The sequence below is a fragment of the Xiphias gladius genome, chromosome 13 (genome assembly GCF_016859285.1).
Source record: "Xiphias gladius isolate SHS-SW01 ecotype Sanya breed wild chromosome 13, ASM1685928v1, whole genome shotgun sequence".
NCBI classification, from domain to species: Eukaryota; Metazoa; Chordata; class Actinopteri; order Istiophoriformes; family Xiphiidae; genus Xiphias; species Xiphias gladius.
In genome coordinates, this window is record NC_053412.1 from 13303195 (window position 1) to 13319799 (window position 16605).

At 40.8% G+C, this 16605-nt stretch overlaps 1 protein-coding gene across 1 annotated transcript in view; it reads left to right on the forward strand.

The window, feature by feature from the left end:
* The window catches only part of dmd (dystrophin), a 334110-nt gene that overhangs the window by 236570 nt on the left and 80935 nt on the right, over positions 1 to 16605 (forward strand). Inside the window, exons 46-56 of the mRNA XM_040141867.1 lie at positions 2156 to 2278; positions 4203 to 4375; positions 5708 to 5843; positions 7725 to 7900; positions 8749 to 8896; positions 9201 to 9326; positions 11869 to 12018; positions 12238 to 12336; positions 12886 to 12985; positions 14903 to 15072; positions 15422 to 15539. Coding sequence (XP_039997801.1) covers positions 2156 to 2278; positions 4203 to 4375; positions 5708 to 5843; positions 7725 to 7900; positions 8749 to 8896; positions 9201 to 9326; positions 11869 to 12018; positions 12238 to 12336; positions 12886 to 12985; positions 14903 to 15072; positions 15422 to 15539 — 1519 coding nt within the window. The remainder of the gene's footprint in view (positions 1 to 2155; positions 2279 to 4202; positions 4376 to 5707; positions 5844 to 7724; positions 7901 to 8748; positions 8897 to 9200; positions 9327 to 11868; positions 12019 to 12237; positions 12337 to 12885; positions 12986 to 14902; positions 15073 to 15421; positions 15540 to 16605) is intronic.

Below are 16605 nucleotides of genomic sequence, written 5' to 3' on the forward strand. Positions count from 1 at the left end.
ACTTTCCGTCTCTCCCTCTCATCATTTAGATCTGCTATGCTCCATGTCTGTGCTCTGTAACACACACTGAAGTCACAAGCACATGCACACAATGTCAGAAAGGCTCCAAATGAAAAACTGTGTTTGAGCAGGTGGGTAGTGTGTGTGTGTGTGTGTGTGTGTCTGTGTACTAAGAGCAGGTATTATTTTGAGCCTTTACTATGAATGTTAGTCAATAAATGAGAGGCAACAATGCGTGTCTGTCACACTGGGTTATGATTGAGACTTGCCCTGACTCTTAAAAATTCTGTTCAACATTGACATTTTGAACAGACACCATTAGGTCTCCTCCAAATTTATTTGGATTAGCTAAAGAAGCTTCAACTGAAGAGAAACACAGTTTCCCAGTGAGAGTTCTTATGATTGCAGATAATAACAAAAAGCCCTTTACCTTGTTGAAATCCAGTGTGGCAGAGCTCTCCGTCTGCAGTAGACACAGTGCTAATGAGTTACCAGAGAAACTGGGACATTCAAAACTCTGGCCTTCCATTTCACTTCATAACACACACAAACTTGTCAGATGTTGGAGGAAACTTCTTTTAATGACTCTGCTGCTGCGCAAACTGAAGTTAAAGGGACCCTCCACCGATTTTACATGACAAAGTCAGTTCACTGGTCATGATGAGTACTAGTGACCCTGTGAAAGCAGTGTCACAGGAACCATGGTCTCGCAGGGCTCCGGTTACCCAGATGATGTCACAGCGATGTCATCAGGGTCATCCGGGCCTGGAGACTACAGATTCATAACAGATAGCCTGTGTTACAAACTGTGGGCATGGAGTTTGAAAAACGTTTACCAGGTAGGGAGGGTCTTACAAAAGATGCTCTCCGGTTGCACTATGGGAAATGTAGGTTTCTGGTGACTGACCAATGCTAGGACGCTAAAAATTAGAATATCTCCGCCTCTGTTGCTTCAGTTTTGACCATTTTTTAAATCTGGCTCTTGTAAGTCTTCCAATTTTGCAATAGTAAATCATTGGAATATCCCTTTAATGATTCAAAGGTAGTAAGTTTACATTTCTTTTCTTTTTTTTTAAAGAAGAGGCAGCGCAAATCCTGTAAAGGACATTCAGTCCGTCAGTTAGTGAGTGAATCAGCTTGTATAGGCCTTCCAGTGCACTCCATCCCATCCCTGTGACGCACATTGTTACTGTCACACTAGGCAAACCCACAGATTACTCATTAACTTAAGGCCAGCAGCAATCATTAAGTTTCTGTAAGGCTGCTAATAATGCTAATGTGTGTGTTTTATATTGGGATAATTTAAAAAGGGTCATTTAAATGGGAGACACGATTGCCCAGGCAACATGAGCAATACCAGTGAGGTGAAATGATGGCGACAGAGCCGAGTGTTTATATCCCAGCATCTCTGCGGTATGGAGAGGAGCTTCAGTGGTAGAGGCAGCTTCGTTTGCCACGCTGACTGTTGTGGATCGTGGGGGAAAATGTGAAGTTCATTTTATTGCACCATTTCAAGAGTTGACTCATAATGAAAAGCTCAAAGAAGTTAAAAGTGAAGTTGGCACAAGCTTTAATGCGATCATGATACAATAGAGATTAGTAGGTTGTTTCAAGAGGAATTTTTTAGATGCAGTGAGGGAGCACATGGTAGCTGATAGATATGAAAAGATCTGGGTGTCATTTATCAAACTTAAGAATTCATCATCTAAAATTCATCTATAATAAATCATTTATATAGGGTTTTTATATTGTACACTACAAGAAATGATACTTTTGTTCATAGGAAATATATGTCTATAGATCGGATTTTGATTTTACGTCATGTTTTTTAGAATGACTTATATGGAATTCCTTTAATATGGAATTTATGTAATGTCCAGTGAGCTTACCGAAGTCCCAGATCGCAGCCGTTATCATTTGAAAATTAGATATTTTTTCCTTAAAACAAGCCCTGATATGTCGCCCGGTTAGAGAACAACAAGCATGTACCATATACTTGTATGGAGTCAGTGTTTCTGTGTTTCTCTGATCCACCTCTCTACTTTGTGTGTCTGTGAACATGTATGTGTCGGTGCCTACGCCTTCCTCTGTGTGTGTGTGTTTGTGTGTGTCTGTGTGTCTGTGTGTCTGTGTGTCTGTGCATGTGGGTGTCCAGGAGTACCTGACAGAGCTGCAGGCGCTGCTGCGTTCTGTGTCAGAGACGGACTTCAAGCTGAACTCTCCCGAATACTGGCCTGCAGCGTATTATAACCTGCCTCAGCAAGAGCACTGCCTGAAGGTCAGCAAAGCTTTAGTGTTTCTCTCTGAAAGCCACAGACAGTATTTCTCAGAAAATAATATCATAAACAGTCAATCATCAGGTAATTTACAGAGGGCTTTGTGTTCATTTTAGTGAAATGTATTTGATACTACCCATGTGGCAAGAATATTGGGCTTTTTTCATCTTTTATCGGTAAAACATTCTCACTATTGAAATTACAATAATACAGCAGCGACAATTTTCTTGTTATAATGAGATCCTTCATATAGTTCAGCTGACACTATGACCAAGAAAATGTTCCGTTTCTTGCTGTAACAAGACAATTTTCTTGTTTTTACTAGTCACTATTCACAATTACAAAATATTTTTCATATTATAATGGCATTTCTCTTGTTTTTAGTACTTGCCAGATTATACAAGATGTACTGACAATAAACCGCCCTTGTCCTGACAACATACTGCGCTGTTTTGTTATATCACAAAACTTTCTCTGTATCACACACAATTAAGATATCTCATTAAAACCGGTAGTGGTTCTCTTTAGAACGACACACTGACTTATCCAAAATAAACAACAAACTTTTCTTGTCATAATAGGATAAGTTAGTATGTTGTTATAAAATGAAACATCCGTATGTTGTCAGAACCTAAAGGGACACTGTTGCCTACATTGGCCAGAACACCTGACAATGACTGGTTATTATGGTTTGATCAAGCAAAAGTATCGTCCATTACTCTGTCCGTACCCATTTTATCTCGTGCGGGGACAAGGGGAATTGTATATTTCAAGTTTGCTACATACAATGAAACATAGGTAGCTTAAATAGATTCAGAGAGGTACAGTACATGGTCAGGAGGAGTCTTCGCCGCTGATAGAGAGGGCGGCATCCACAATTCAAAGGATAAGTCTGACATTTTGGCACGCATGAATATTCGCTTTCTACCTGAGAGTTTAACGAGAAGGTCGATACCGCTTGCATCTTTGTTCATTCAGGCTACAGCCAGCAGTAAGTTAGCTGTCTGAAGGTCACAAAATCTGCCTACCAGCACCACTAAAGCCCACAAATTAACTTGTTATATCTCATTTGTTTAATCTTTACCCAAACCGAAGTGTGAAAGTGACAAGTTGTAGTTCTGTGGGGGTTGTTTGCTGGAGTATTTGTTGGTCTGGTGCAGCAGCTTCCTGGAGTCTTTGCCGGTTTCATGGCAAGCTCACCATGCTGACAAGTGTCCAGGAATAGTCGCGCGTATAACCCCTCTGTACAACCGCACCTTGTCATTTCTACATTTCAGTGAAAGCTTACCAGCTTCGGAGGCGCTGCTATGCAGCTTTTTTGTTATCTCCGGACGGAGCCAAAACTAGCTGCTTACCCCTGTTTTCAGTCTTTGTGCTAAGCCAAGTATTCCTGTAAGTGCACTGTCAATCCTAGTATCAGGTTGTCATTCCTTGTGCCTTTTGCTCACAGAAATAAATAATGGAGACACCCTACATATCCAGATTAATCATGTCATATCTAGTCTGCAGGGTCTTTTTTCTTATTTAAACAACCTACTAGCATATCAGGTTAGAACAAGAAAACTTGAGATACACTGATTTTGTGTAATTAACAGAAAGATATAACAAGATAAAATAATATGCTGTAACAAGAAAGTTTCTTGTTAAAACAGAATAATTTATTAAGGAACTTGTAAGAACAAGAACATTATCTTGTCACAAGAAACAGAGCAGAAATTTTTGTCATGGTAGCAGCACTAAACTGCCTCAACAGAGTTAGCGATGTAAATCTGAAGTTTTTCATGTCTTAAAATGGCTGGCCATATCAACAAGCTACAGACACAAACAGTGCATGATAATAATTTATATTTCCACCATAAGCCGTCCACTGAATCACATGCCTCTGTGTCTCCTCCACCCTGACCACACACGCCTTCGCACACACAGGAGGTGAAGGGGAGCATTGAAAAGCTGCGAGGCCCAGTGGAGGGAGCGTTGGCCCGCAGAGAGGAGATGGTGTCGAGTGCGCGGCCTCTGGAGGGCCAGAGGATCCAGGAGACTGCCACCCTCCTCAGTACCAACTGGGACAAACTGAACAAACTCCACCAGGACAGACTGAAGTAAGGAGGGGACTGAGGGAGAAGGAAGGGGGGGGAAAGGATGAACAGGTAGAAGGACGGGAGAAGCTTGAAGAGTTTCAGTAAATTTTTTCATAAATTTTTGATTTTTAAGAAATTTGCCAAAATGTCTAAAAACATGTTTTCACTTTGTAATTATGGGTTTTTGAGTGTAGATTGATGGTCAAAAATGACAGTTATATCCATTTAAAATTAAATCTACACTACAATAAAATTAAGGGGTCTGAATACTTTCTGAAGTCACTGTGCATATACAATCACCGAACACTTTATTAGAAACAACTGTACACCTGCTTATTCATGCAATTATCCAGTCATCCAATCATGTGGCAGCAAGGCTGTCCACGAAATCCTGCAGATACAAGTCAGGAGCTTCAGTTAATGTTCACATTAAACATCAGAATGAGGCATGATTGTTGGTTCCAGACAGGCTGGTTTCAGTATTTCTGAAACTGCTGATCTCCTGGGATTTTCATAAATAACAGTCTCTAGAGTTTTTACTCGGAATGTTGCCAAAAACAAAAACATCCAGTGAGCAGCAGTTCTGTGGATGGAAACGTCTTGTTGATGAGAGAGGTCAGAGGAGAATGGCCAGACTGGTTGGAGCTGACGGAAAGTTTACAGTAACTCAGATAACCAGTCTTTACAACTGTGGTGAGAAGAAAAGCATCTGAGAATGAGCAACATGTCCAACCTTGAGGTTGATAAGCTACAACAGCAGAAGACCACGTTGGGTTCCACTCCCGTCAGTAAAGGAACAGAAATCTGAGGTTTCAGTGGACACAGGCTCCCAAAAACTGGACAGTTGAAGACTGGAAAAATGTGGCCTGGTCTGATGAATCTGGTTTTCTGCCGAGGCAGCAGGTGGTAGAGTCAGAATTGGGCATCAACAGCATGAATCCATGGACCCAACCTGCCTTGTGTCAACAGTCCAGGCTGATGGTGGTGGTGTAATGGTGTGGGGAATGTTTTCTTGGCCCCTTAATACCAATCAATCATGGTTTGAATGCCACAGCCTGTCTGAGTATTGTTGCTCACCATGTGAATCCCTTTATGGCCACAGTTTACCATCTTCTATTGGCTACTTCCAGCATGGTGTTCCTAATAAAGTGATCACTGAGTGTATATGTAAGTTTTCTACATAAATATATATACAAATATATATATATATATATATATATATATATTCTCACATATACTGTATACATATATCTATACAGTAGGGTCCAAAAGTCTGAAACCAAATGAGAAAAATGAAGCTTGTGCTCAGATATAAATGAACATCTCTGTGTGCTTGCATGTGTGCATATCAAGGCGTTGGCAGGATTGCAACTCCAAGTGGCACAAGTTTGTTTCAGATCAGAAGGCTCTGGAGGAGTGGCTCAATGATGCTGAGAGCACTTTGAAACTGGCCGAGAGTGAGCCAGCAGCACACAGACAGCACATCAGGGTAACGCATGCACGCACACACACGCACGCACACACGCACGCACACGCACACACAGACACACGCACACACACACAACCAGAGACACAAGCTTTTCTGTACAAGTATAAAGACAGCTTGTACCCAGAAAGCTGCTGAGTGTATTCCAGTTGTGGATGATTCATACTTCATCTCCAGTGTCCACTAATGCTGCTGAAGTGCCCTTAAGCAAGTTACATAAGTCCAAACTGCGTCTGTCAGCACTTTCATCTGTCTTCTCTTTACTTTTCTGCCCAAAACTGATGCTATATCTTAGTATCACACGCAAAGGCAGAGTCCCTGCCACAGCAGGATCAAGTAGCACATAACATGACCTCAAAAGATGCAACATGTCATGACATGTCATGGCAAAACTAGTCAGTTCGAGCCACTGTCTGGCATATATGACATCACAATTAATGGTTAGATAATTAGTGAAATACATATATCCAGCTTCATCTTTTTTCAGTGTTTCAAATAAAGTCTTAAATGTTTAATACCATATAAGGGTTTAAATAAACAGGACACTGAAGATTGCTGGACGCAATAGCGATGGTCCGTTTACGTAGTGGTTTATCAAGCCCTCGTTCACTTCTCCTCGGGGGAATCTCTGGCCTGTCCTGTTAAGGGGACGTTCAAAAAAGTCTGAAAACTCAACTGGACTTCTGTGAGATCAACTGTCCAAGCATTGAGGTGAACAATGATAGAGACTCCAACCATGAGTACTGCCCAGCATGCGTTGCGTTGCGTCGAAAACCACCATCACTTGATATTAACAAACTTTATTCGTGTTTTTGGTTGTGTTTTAAACCACTCTAAATTTGCTCAGAACAATATGTTTTATACACATTTTATTCTTATCATTGTCTAAGACAGTGATGGAAAACCCAGAGGCCTCCAGTCACCTATCAAAGTAGTTGTCAGTTATTTCCCGCCGGCAGAATATCTCTCCCCAGAGTCGGTCTGTAATCTCACAAGCAAACAAGCATTAAATAACACAGCAGCCTCTGCAAGACAGAGTCAAGCTAGTGAGATCCACGTAGATTGACTTTAATGAAGTACTGCAATTCATAAAACCGTGATTTACAAGAAAAACTCTCCCTCGTGTTTCCCTCCTTTTCTCCCCACCTTTCTCTCTTTTTACATGCACCCAGGTTATATATATTAGTAAACTGTCAACAACATTGACCTCCTGTATACAATAAATAGATAAATGAAAAGTAAAGGTGAAAACTAAATAGACAACACAGCCTATATTTCACCCCCTTATAAGGTTAACTTATAGCCTATAAGGTATACCATTACATTTACACTCAAACATGACCTAGTTCTTGGAGTCACATACCAACTGACAAGAATTGTAAGGGTACACTATTATACAGTTCCCATAATCACAACACAATCTTTGAAATTCATATTATAGGCATAAGAACGTTAGAACATGTCTTATGCAAAGAAGAATATGAGGCCAAGAGCAAACCCGACATATCCCAATAACACCTTATATTGATTTAATGGATTTGTCAAACATTTCAAATGAATAGCTGAATAAAGCCAAAAGTCATGCAACCCTTAAAATCTACTCAATTAGTTCATAAAGGGGTTTAAGGTTAAAGTTATTTCAAGAGGTTTCATTTTTGATTTTTCTAATCAAAAAATGGCCAATTTGAGTGATCTCTGGTTACCATACCAAACACCTTGTTTTAGATGAAGGTGTTTGATGCGTTTTCAGGGGTAAATTAACATATAAGGGTTGTTTTTTCATAGTCTATCAAAGGCAATGAAATACATTAATTGTGAGGTGTCATCTTCACCTTAAATCTATTGAATCTCCCACTTCGTTTGCGTTTGTGTGCGTGCGTGTAGGACCTGTCGGAGGCCATACCCCTCCAGGAAGTGGTGTTGGGCCGCGTGAACTCTGCGGGAGAGGACATCAGCCAGTTGAGCACACCAGATGATGCCTCGCGGCTCCAAACGCAACTCAAATTACTCAACACTCGCTGGGTTAACGCCTGCCGGCAGCTCAACGAGCACAAGAGGAGGTTTGTTTGTGTGTTTGTGTGTGTGTGTGTGTGTGTGAGTGTGTGTTTGTGTGTGTGTGAATGTGTGTTTGTGTGTGTGTGTGGGCCTGTAGGTCCTTTACAACCATACTAAATATGTTTGCCTTACTTTCATATGTCTCTGAAAGAACGTTGTTACGGAATATTATCAGTTTAATTTGTCTATAGAGGCCGGGGATAAAAATATGTGTTGTGTGTCCACTGTTCTCTAATAGCCTCAATAGAATTTGAACCTCCTCCATAAACACTGACGCATATTAAGATTTAGCTGTCCTGCCATAAACCAGATAACATTTCCCCCTTTCATCTGTGCAAAGATATCCACCACTTTATTACAGTCCAAGGTTGATTAATTTCCATATGACAGAGCTGTGGGATGTTCATTCTACACACATCCCACTCTGAAAAATCGGATTGGCCCGTTGGTATTTTAATACTCCCTGGATTATTTAACTCAACTAAGCATGTGCACGGGCCAGCTGATTCGCTCCGTCGTCCACGGGGGCTCTTTATTCTGTTTTTTATGAGAGAGCATCTCAAGGTCCGTGGGCACTGGCTTGGTCCAGTTCAACGTCCATGTGAAGAACAGTTCACAGAGATCCAATCTAACTGCCGTAGTGGCAGCTTGCCATAGTTAGGGCCCTGAGACTCATCAATATAGGGACATTCACAGTGGAAAAAAACAGGATAGATGAAGATAGGAAGGGAGTTGTGGTTACCTATTGTGGGACTTATCCAACTGAGCCATCAGGACGCTCCTCCAAAGAGCATTCCTGTCTCTAGAGCATATCTCAGCCTCCTTTCCTCTTTTTGTGCTGTTCCTCCTGCAGGTCTGCAGAGACACGTACGGCAGCCACAGAGCTGCAGGAGGACATGGGCTCGATGCTGGGCTGGTTGGACAAGGCTGAGGGCGCCCTGGCCATACCTCTGAAGCCTGCGGAGCCACAGCACATCAGAGACACTCTGAGCAGAGTCCAGGTACCATCAAGACACGACACAGCAGTTATGATGATCTACTGAGCTCTGTGTGTTTGTTTTCATACCTGTGAGTGTGTTGATCCATGTAATTTGATATAGTTGCTAGCATACTGTAAATGAGATACAGTTCTTTATCATTACACTCAGCTTTGTGTTGGTTAATTTAATTTAAGAGGGTGTTATGTTTTCCAATGAGATGCTGTAATGTTTCATTCTGAAATTCAACCTTGAAAAGACTTTATAATTTGTGTGTGTCTGTGTGTCTGTGTGCTTGTGTGCGTGCGTGCGTGCGCGTGTGTTTCAGGCACGTGTTGAGGAGCTTCCCGCCAAGAAGGTGGCAGTGGAGGGTCTGAACTCCAGACTAAAACAGATAACACTTCCTGCTGACAAGCACAAAGACATCAGGATCATCAACACTCGCTGGGCTCAGGTCAGCAAACTAGGGCTAACAGCATAACCAGCATTAGTCAACAGACATTCGTCGTCACTCATCAGAACAAAGCTGTTCCCGGCTGTAAAATCATGCAACGTACATCCTGATGTCTTGTATTGATTAAGGTAATGAGTAGTTTTTGTAGCTGTTCGGCTGTAAAATCATGTCTTGTATTGATTAGGTGATGTCTGATTTTTGGTATGGTGATGAGGCTCTATTGATACACACATCATGCAGAATGGGATATTGATTAATCCGGAGCTGAAGGAAGTATATATGTAGTAGTATGTGTATAATGTATAATATAGTATAATATATATAATACCCCATTGTAAAAAGGAAAGAAAAAAACAAAAAAAGGGAAAAAGGTTACTTAAAGCTGCTTTAATCAATAATCTTATATTAAAAAATTAGTCAAATGATTATTTGTAATGTGAAAGGCGTTGCTCCTAGTAACGAAGCCACACAGTTCCCCTCAGCTCTACGGAGCTTTGTAGCATCTTTCAACTCACTGTTTTGGTTTTACGGCCCACAACTTTAACTTGGAGCATGCACATTCAGCACAGTTGTTGGCTCTCCCTGAACGTGACCCCTGATCAAAATAAATCTGCCTTTGGGGTCATGCTCAGAGTGTTCTAGAGTAAAAGGGATATTTTTCTTTATCAAAATGGCCCTTTTTTTTTTTTTTTTTTTTAAGAAAAACAAGAAAAATACACTTGTATCACCCAGTTTCTTTTTAGTTTTAGGTGTTCTTTGTCTGACTGGTGTGTTTCCTGTAGAAAATTTAAGATTTTTTTTCCCATTTGATTACATTACTTACAGTATGCCCTTCACATTCCATGTAACCACTTTAAATGAACTGGTTGTATAAAAACATGACACTGAATGGTACTGACAGGGTGCTGTGAGTTAGAAAAACATTATGAGAGTATGAGCCTTAAGTGAAACATACTCAGCAAAATAATCGAATATCACTTCAAACCCTCCCCAAAGCTGTATACTCAAATGATAAGGCACTGTTAAGAAGTGTCATGAACACACAACCCCCCCCAAAAAAAAAAGCAAAAGCCTCCATTGACCACCGAAAAACACAGCCAGAGAGGAGACGCATTTATGATATATAAAGTCGTGTCCAGCAATGCAGGCCCAGAATAGAAAACGGCTATAAGGTGTCCGACTGAAGCTCCAGGACCACACATATCAAGTCTGCGAGCTGTCCAGCCGGCCGCAGCAGCCGCTATGTTGTTTGTGTAATCCATTAAAAAAGGAATAGAGGTGCTGGTAGGAAGATTTTGTTACCTTTGGACAGAGCTTGGCTAGCTGTGTCCCTGCTTTGGTCTTTATGCTAAGCTAAGCTAATAAGCAGCTGCCTGCTAATATTTAATGAACAGGAAGCGGGAATGGTATCTATCTTCTCATCTAACTCTTGGCAAGAAAGCAATATTTCCCACAATGGGGAAGTTTTCCTTTAAGTAAAAGTATTAATGTTGTACTTAAGTACAGTACTTGAGTAACAATACTTACAGTAGTTACATTTCACCACTGGATTTATCAAGTACAGGACTAGTGCAACAACACAGTACAATGCAGCATCGCCACCAACTGCAGTCCATACCTCATAACCTGGTATGTCTGTATTTATTGTATTTATTATTTTGTTTAATATTAATTCACTTCAATTTTATTTATATAGCGCCAAATCACAACAGAGGTTATCTCAGGGCACTTTTCATATAGGGCAGGTCTAGACCGGACTCTTTATTGTTATATTTACAGAGATCCAACATTCCCCCATGAGCAAGCACTTAGCGACAGCGGCAAGTAGAAAAACTGCCTTTTAACAGGTAGAAACCTTGAGCAGAACCCAGCTCATGGACGGCGGCCGTCTGCCGCCGAACATAGCACAGTACATGTACAACATAGTAAATATTATACAAACATAGTAAATATTATACAAAGATTATACAAAAGATGTATAATAACAATAAGGAGACTAATAATAAAGCTAATAATTATACTAATAAGGTGAATAATAATACTAATGAAACTAGATATAATGATAGTAATGATAACCATAATAATTGAAGCAGTGGGCGTTGAGCAGGATCATGGGGGGCGGTAGGTGGACCAGTTCCAGACTGGTCCTGGGGCAGAAATACCTGCAGAGGGCGACGGAAGGAGAGAGGAGAGAGAAAAAGTTGGTTAGTAACGAGCATTGATGGGGTATGAATGCGTGTAGATGGAGAGGGAGAGGAGGAGAGAGGAGCTGGGTGCATCGTTGGAAGTCCCCCGGCAGTCTAGGCCTATGGGATTGATATTACTTTATTAGTTTTTTTCAAATATGAACAGAAAAATAGATAGACATGATAGAAGGAATGTCAAAACCACACTGCATATAGCACTAACAACAAAATAGAATATATATATGGACATATTTTATTTATAGACACAGACATCAATAATTAAAATCAGAAAATTAAGCATGTGGGGGCTCTCATTGTTATTTTCTTGTTTTTCAACTTTTTCTGTGTTTGTTTAGGTGTCCAGGGCTCTGCCTGAGCGCCAGCTGGAGATCGAGGGTCTGCTGAAGGACCTGGAGAAGCTTCAGGGTGAGCTGGACGACCTGACAGCCTGGGCGTCCAGAACCAGAGCCGAGCTAGAGCGCAGCCCCGAGGAGCCACTGCCCAGAGTAGGACACACACACACACACACACACACAAACCAGTCTTGTCTTGTTTGCTTTGTTGTGCTGCTATTTTCCCACATATACCTCATTACCATTCCAAACAATTAGCTTACATTGCTGCCTGATTTGAATAATAGAATTTCAAAATGCTTCCAAAAAGAAAATGCTGGGCCTTGAACACGGGCAGTACCCCCTAAAATGTCTCCCTGTTTTCTTCCCCAGATCATCGAGGAGGTGCAAGCGAAGAAACCAGAAGTGGAATCAACTTTGGAGCGAGCTGATCGGCTGTACAGGGACACTCCTCCCAGCCAGCCAGACAAGGTGAGGGAACTGTCAAAACTGGAACCAACAGAATTCCTCTGGCATATATTCTTCTTCACATGCTGTTGAGTGTATGTTATGGAGGCAGCGTATACATTATTTTTTTTACACACACTGAATCAAATCAATAACTTATTTTTCCCGATTGCTGAAGCATTGTATTTTTGATGGTGAAGAGTGATGACGAAAAATACTTTTTCAGTCTTAAATGTGCTTGCCTGCTGTATTACTAATAAATGTAACGCTTTGCCTTTCATCTCACCAGTAGCTTTGTTTTTAACATTTCATCAGATCCGTGCTATGCTCTTCATTAATACAGTAAATGTCAGAGAACATTTCATCTTTTGAAGATCAAAGGCACTGAACCATATTAGACTTGAAAAGGTTATACTAAGCTTTCTCCACCTGAAGTTGCTCTATCAAAATAAAAGCCTTTGATTGCATATGTACAACTCGATTATCGATGAACTCATTGCTGTCAACATTTACTTGGCCTTTGTTTGTGTGTCTGTGCGTGCGTGTGTGTGTGTGTGTGTGTGTGTGAGACAGGTGAAGTATGCCAAGCTGAAAGAAGACTGGACCGTGATCCTGGAGCTGGTGCGGCAACATAAACAGAGAATGGATGCTCTCCTGGTGACCAGAAAAGCCAGTAAGACTCACTGTTTCTCGAGACCGTTGACGTGTATGCCTCTTGATCCTCTGAGTGTGTTAGACAGCTCTGATTACAAGAAATAATGATTTTTTGAGTATAGTGCATATTTTTGCCGGTGCTCAACTTGATAATGCAATTTTAGAGGATTTAAGGAGTTAGGACTAGAACTGGGATTACATTTGGCTCAGAGCCTTTGGCTCTCGTGGCAAGTGTTTAATGTAGAGTATCACAATTTTTCAATTGCATAATGAAACAATACCTTACATGCCCATATGTACATTGAAAAAGGCATTTGTTAGATGGTCAATTGTATATATAGAGAGATAGAGATGGAATGACATGCAACAAAGGTCTCTTTGGACTCAAACCAGGCCACCAGGGCACCCCCGTAGGCGGTTTTCTGTGGATCCAGTGAAATAGAATATATTTTGTTGTCTGGCTGCAAAGAAGTTTGAAGTTTGCCTACGTGCTTTGATCTGTATGAGTCCAAGGTTCGCTCTGTGGATGGCAGTCCAAGAAAAAAACTGGAATCCTGGGCTTAAATATTGTGCTTCAGAGCTGTGCTATTATCTTTCATCAATCTGCTGCCACTTTGGTGATTTTTATTACCGAGCGCAAACTAAATACATGGAGCCAATGTGCAGTAATGACAAAATAATGCTTAAAGTGGACACATTTGAATCAGCATAAAAAATTAAAGTTTACTTTGCACAAAATAAATTGTGCCCTTTCTCCTCCATGCATTAAGTGCCATTCAGATCCGGGGACGTATTTCCACTGCTTTTGGGAGTGTAAACAAATTTCTGCATTCTAAGCATTTATTTCCAGGGAACAAAAATTAAGGAAGACTTCCCTCCAGGGAACTGCATCTCCCTTCATCATAGCATAAGCTTCTTAATAGGCTCTTCATAATCGCTCACACTCCGCACAACTGGATCAAAGATACCCCATCTAATGTTACCCTCTGGTAAAGAGAGATCTTTCACACCCTACCCCAGAAGAGAATATGGGCTGTTTTATAAGGGAAAGAATGTTGGGTTGTTTCTGAAGGTTGCGTCATATTCTCCAGATTACTAACCTGCATTTCTGAAAACCTTTCTTTTAAGATATAAGTGCCCCTTTAAGCGGAAGACCCCTCCATTAGTGAGCGAGGAGACCAATGATGTGACTGGACAAGACTGAATTTATTAACCACCCCGCCCTCCGATTTATATTCCACCTCACCCAACCCTTTTGCACTTTGCGCTGCTTCACCTACATAAACCAAAACAGCAGGTGAACTTGGAGACGCCCACACAGTTTGTGCGCCAAAGACCTACCACTTTCACTTTCACTTTAGAATAGGGCCCATGAAACTCTGAAAGCAGCACCAAATGTTAATTTACACTTAATACACAAGAAGGATCTACTGGGATCAATTTTGCTAATGATACAAGGTGTTCTGTATATATATATTCTATATTGTTTATTCTTTAAATTTTTTTACAAAGAACAAGAGGATGGAATGCCCGAATATTCCCTTCAGTTTAATGTCCATTACAGTTTTGCAAGCTTTTATCAAAATGTAGAATGAAACATAGTGTATTTAATGTGAATTTATAAAACTGTATCCTGTGTAAGCTTAACATTTTTACTGAAGTTATGGTAAGCTTGAATTTTTGCAAAAAGTATCTTTGTGGCAATCCAAAAGTATTGAGACTTGTGTCATTACATCATTGTCATCCTTGAACTAGTCTCCTGTCACTCTGAGTTATCCTACATACCAACAACAAAATACAACACATTCTGTAAAATTGTTGTTAGCAGGAAGCCTTTTACCTCCTTTTTGCGACGTCTATAACTGGACACAAGTAAATGGTTTAACATTATGCGTGTGTGTGTGTGTGTGTGTTTGTGTGTGTGTGTGTGTCCCAGGTGAAAGTCTAACCGGAAGTTCCCAGCCTGACTCTGCGGCGCTGGGTCAGTTCAACAAGTCCTGGGCTGAGCTGACTGACTGGCTGACCATGCTGGATAACATGGTGCAGAACAAGCGAGTGGTGGTGGCGGACTTGGACGACATCCGCGACAACATCACCCAGCTCAAGGTCGGGACCTCAAAAGTCACAAGTCACTAGATAAACAGCCAGGGCAAACACTGAGGGAACTGGTGTGGTTTAGTGGGCTACATGAAAATATGGCGTACTGAAAGTCAGCCAACAGATTTAGCATATCTGTGTACATAATTAGGATAAGCATTCTACGTTTTGTAGGAAACGTAAATGCGACCGGATTACATCTTCTGTAAACATAATGACAATATGCCAATAATTCCAGTGCCAATGACTTATATTCCAATTAAAGTTTAATATAAGTATAAAAACAAGATCCTGTATGTATTTATTACTCATTTATTTTACTGCTAAAGAAGAAGAAGTATTGATCGTGTGTTTTCAGGAATCTCTGCAGGAGCTGGACCAGCGTCGTCCCCTCCTGGAGAGACAGGTCACCGCAGCCCAGAACCTGAAGAACAAAACCAGCAATCAGGAGAGCCGCAACGCTATCACTGAACGCAGTATGTCTCTCACACACAGGCACAGATATTATGGCACCACGAGCTAAAGCTTCTCGTGTTAGGAATGGTCTCATCTCCTTAAAAACAAAGCTTTCATTTTTCATCAATTTGTACAGAGACCAATGCAAATTCAAGCAGTGAAACAAATGTTTGAAACCACCCACACCTTTATGGTAAAGTCTGACAACTCAGACTGATTTGATTCACATGCCAAAACAAGAATGTTGCACACTACAGTGGTGCCTTATCTGCATATTATTTACATATGACACACCCTTATGGATGCAGGATGGCAATGTTCGGCCTACTAAAAGGAAGGCTTGGTAAAGCAAAATATCAATACTCTTATCCAATCTAATGCAGAATTGAACATAGAAAAAGATCTGCTGTAGTTTCTGACTTTCATGACAGGAGTTCAGTATTTATTAAGACTACAGATGTAAATAAACATCTAGAGAGACCTGATGCCAGGCTGTTTTCACACATATTGAGCATGTCTAAAACACAGAAGAAAGTGTTTTCTGCTGATTTTTTGGACTATTAGACTAGAAAATAGAGACAAATGTATTGATAACAAATATACACCACCTTACACAAACACCAAAAAGGAAAAGTCTGGTAGTATTATGTGTTTTAGACCCAAACCAACAATGAGTTGATCCTACTAGCAAGTACAGTGTGTATCCAAGCCTGATGTATCTTATTCTTCTGTGACACAGAGCTCTGTTGTTGTCCAGAAACTATTAAAAACACATCAGCGAGCCTCACTGTTGCACTGGGTGACACGTTCCTTCATTGCCATGAACACACACACTGTAGTTTATTTTGACTCAGTCCCACACACACACCATCCCGCTGCCCCAAATACTCAATACAGCATCAGATGTGATTAATCTGCCACGGAAAATAGTCTCCGAAAAATACACTAGTCATTAGCCCCCATAGTGTCCAATTATAACCCATGTGTTTGATTTTTGAGATTTTAAGTGGGCTATTCAGACTTTTTATCAAAGTCTCACCACTGGAATAGATAGGTACACATGTCAGACATTTTGTAATGTGCATT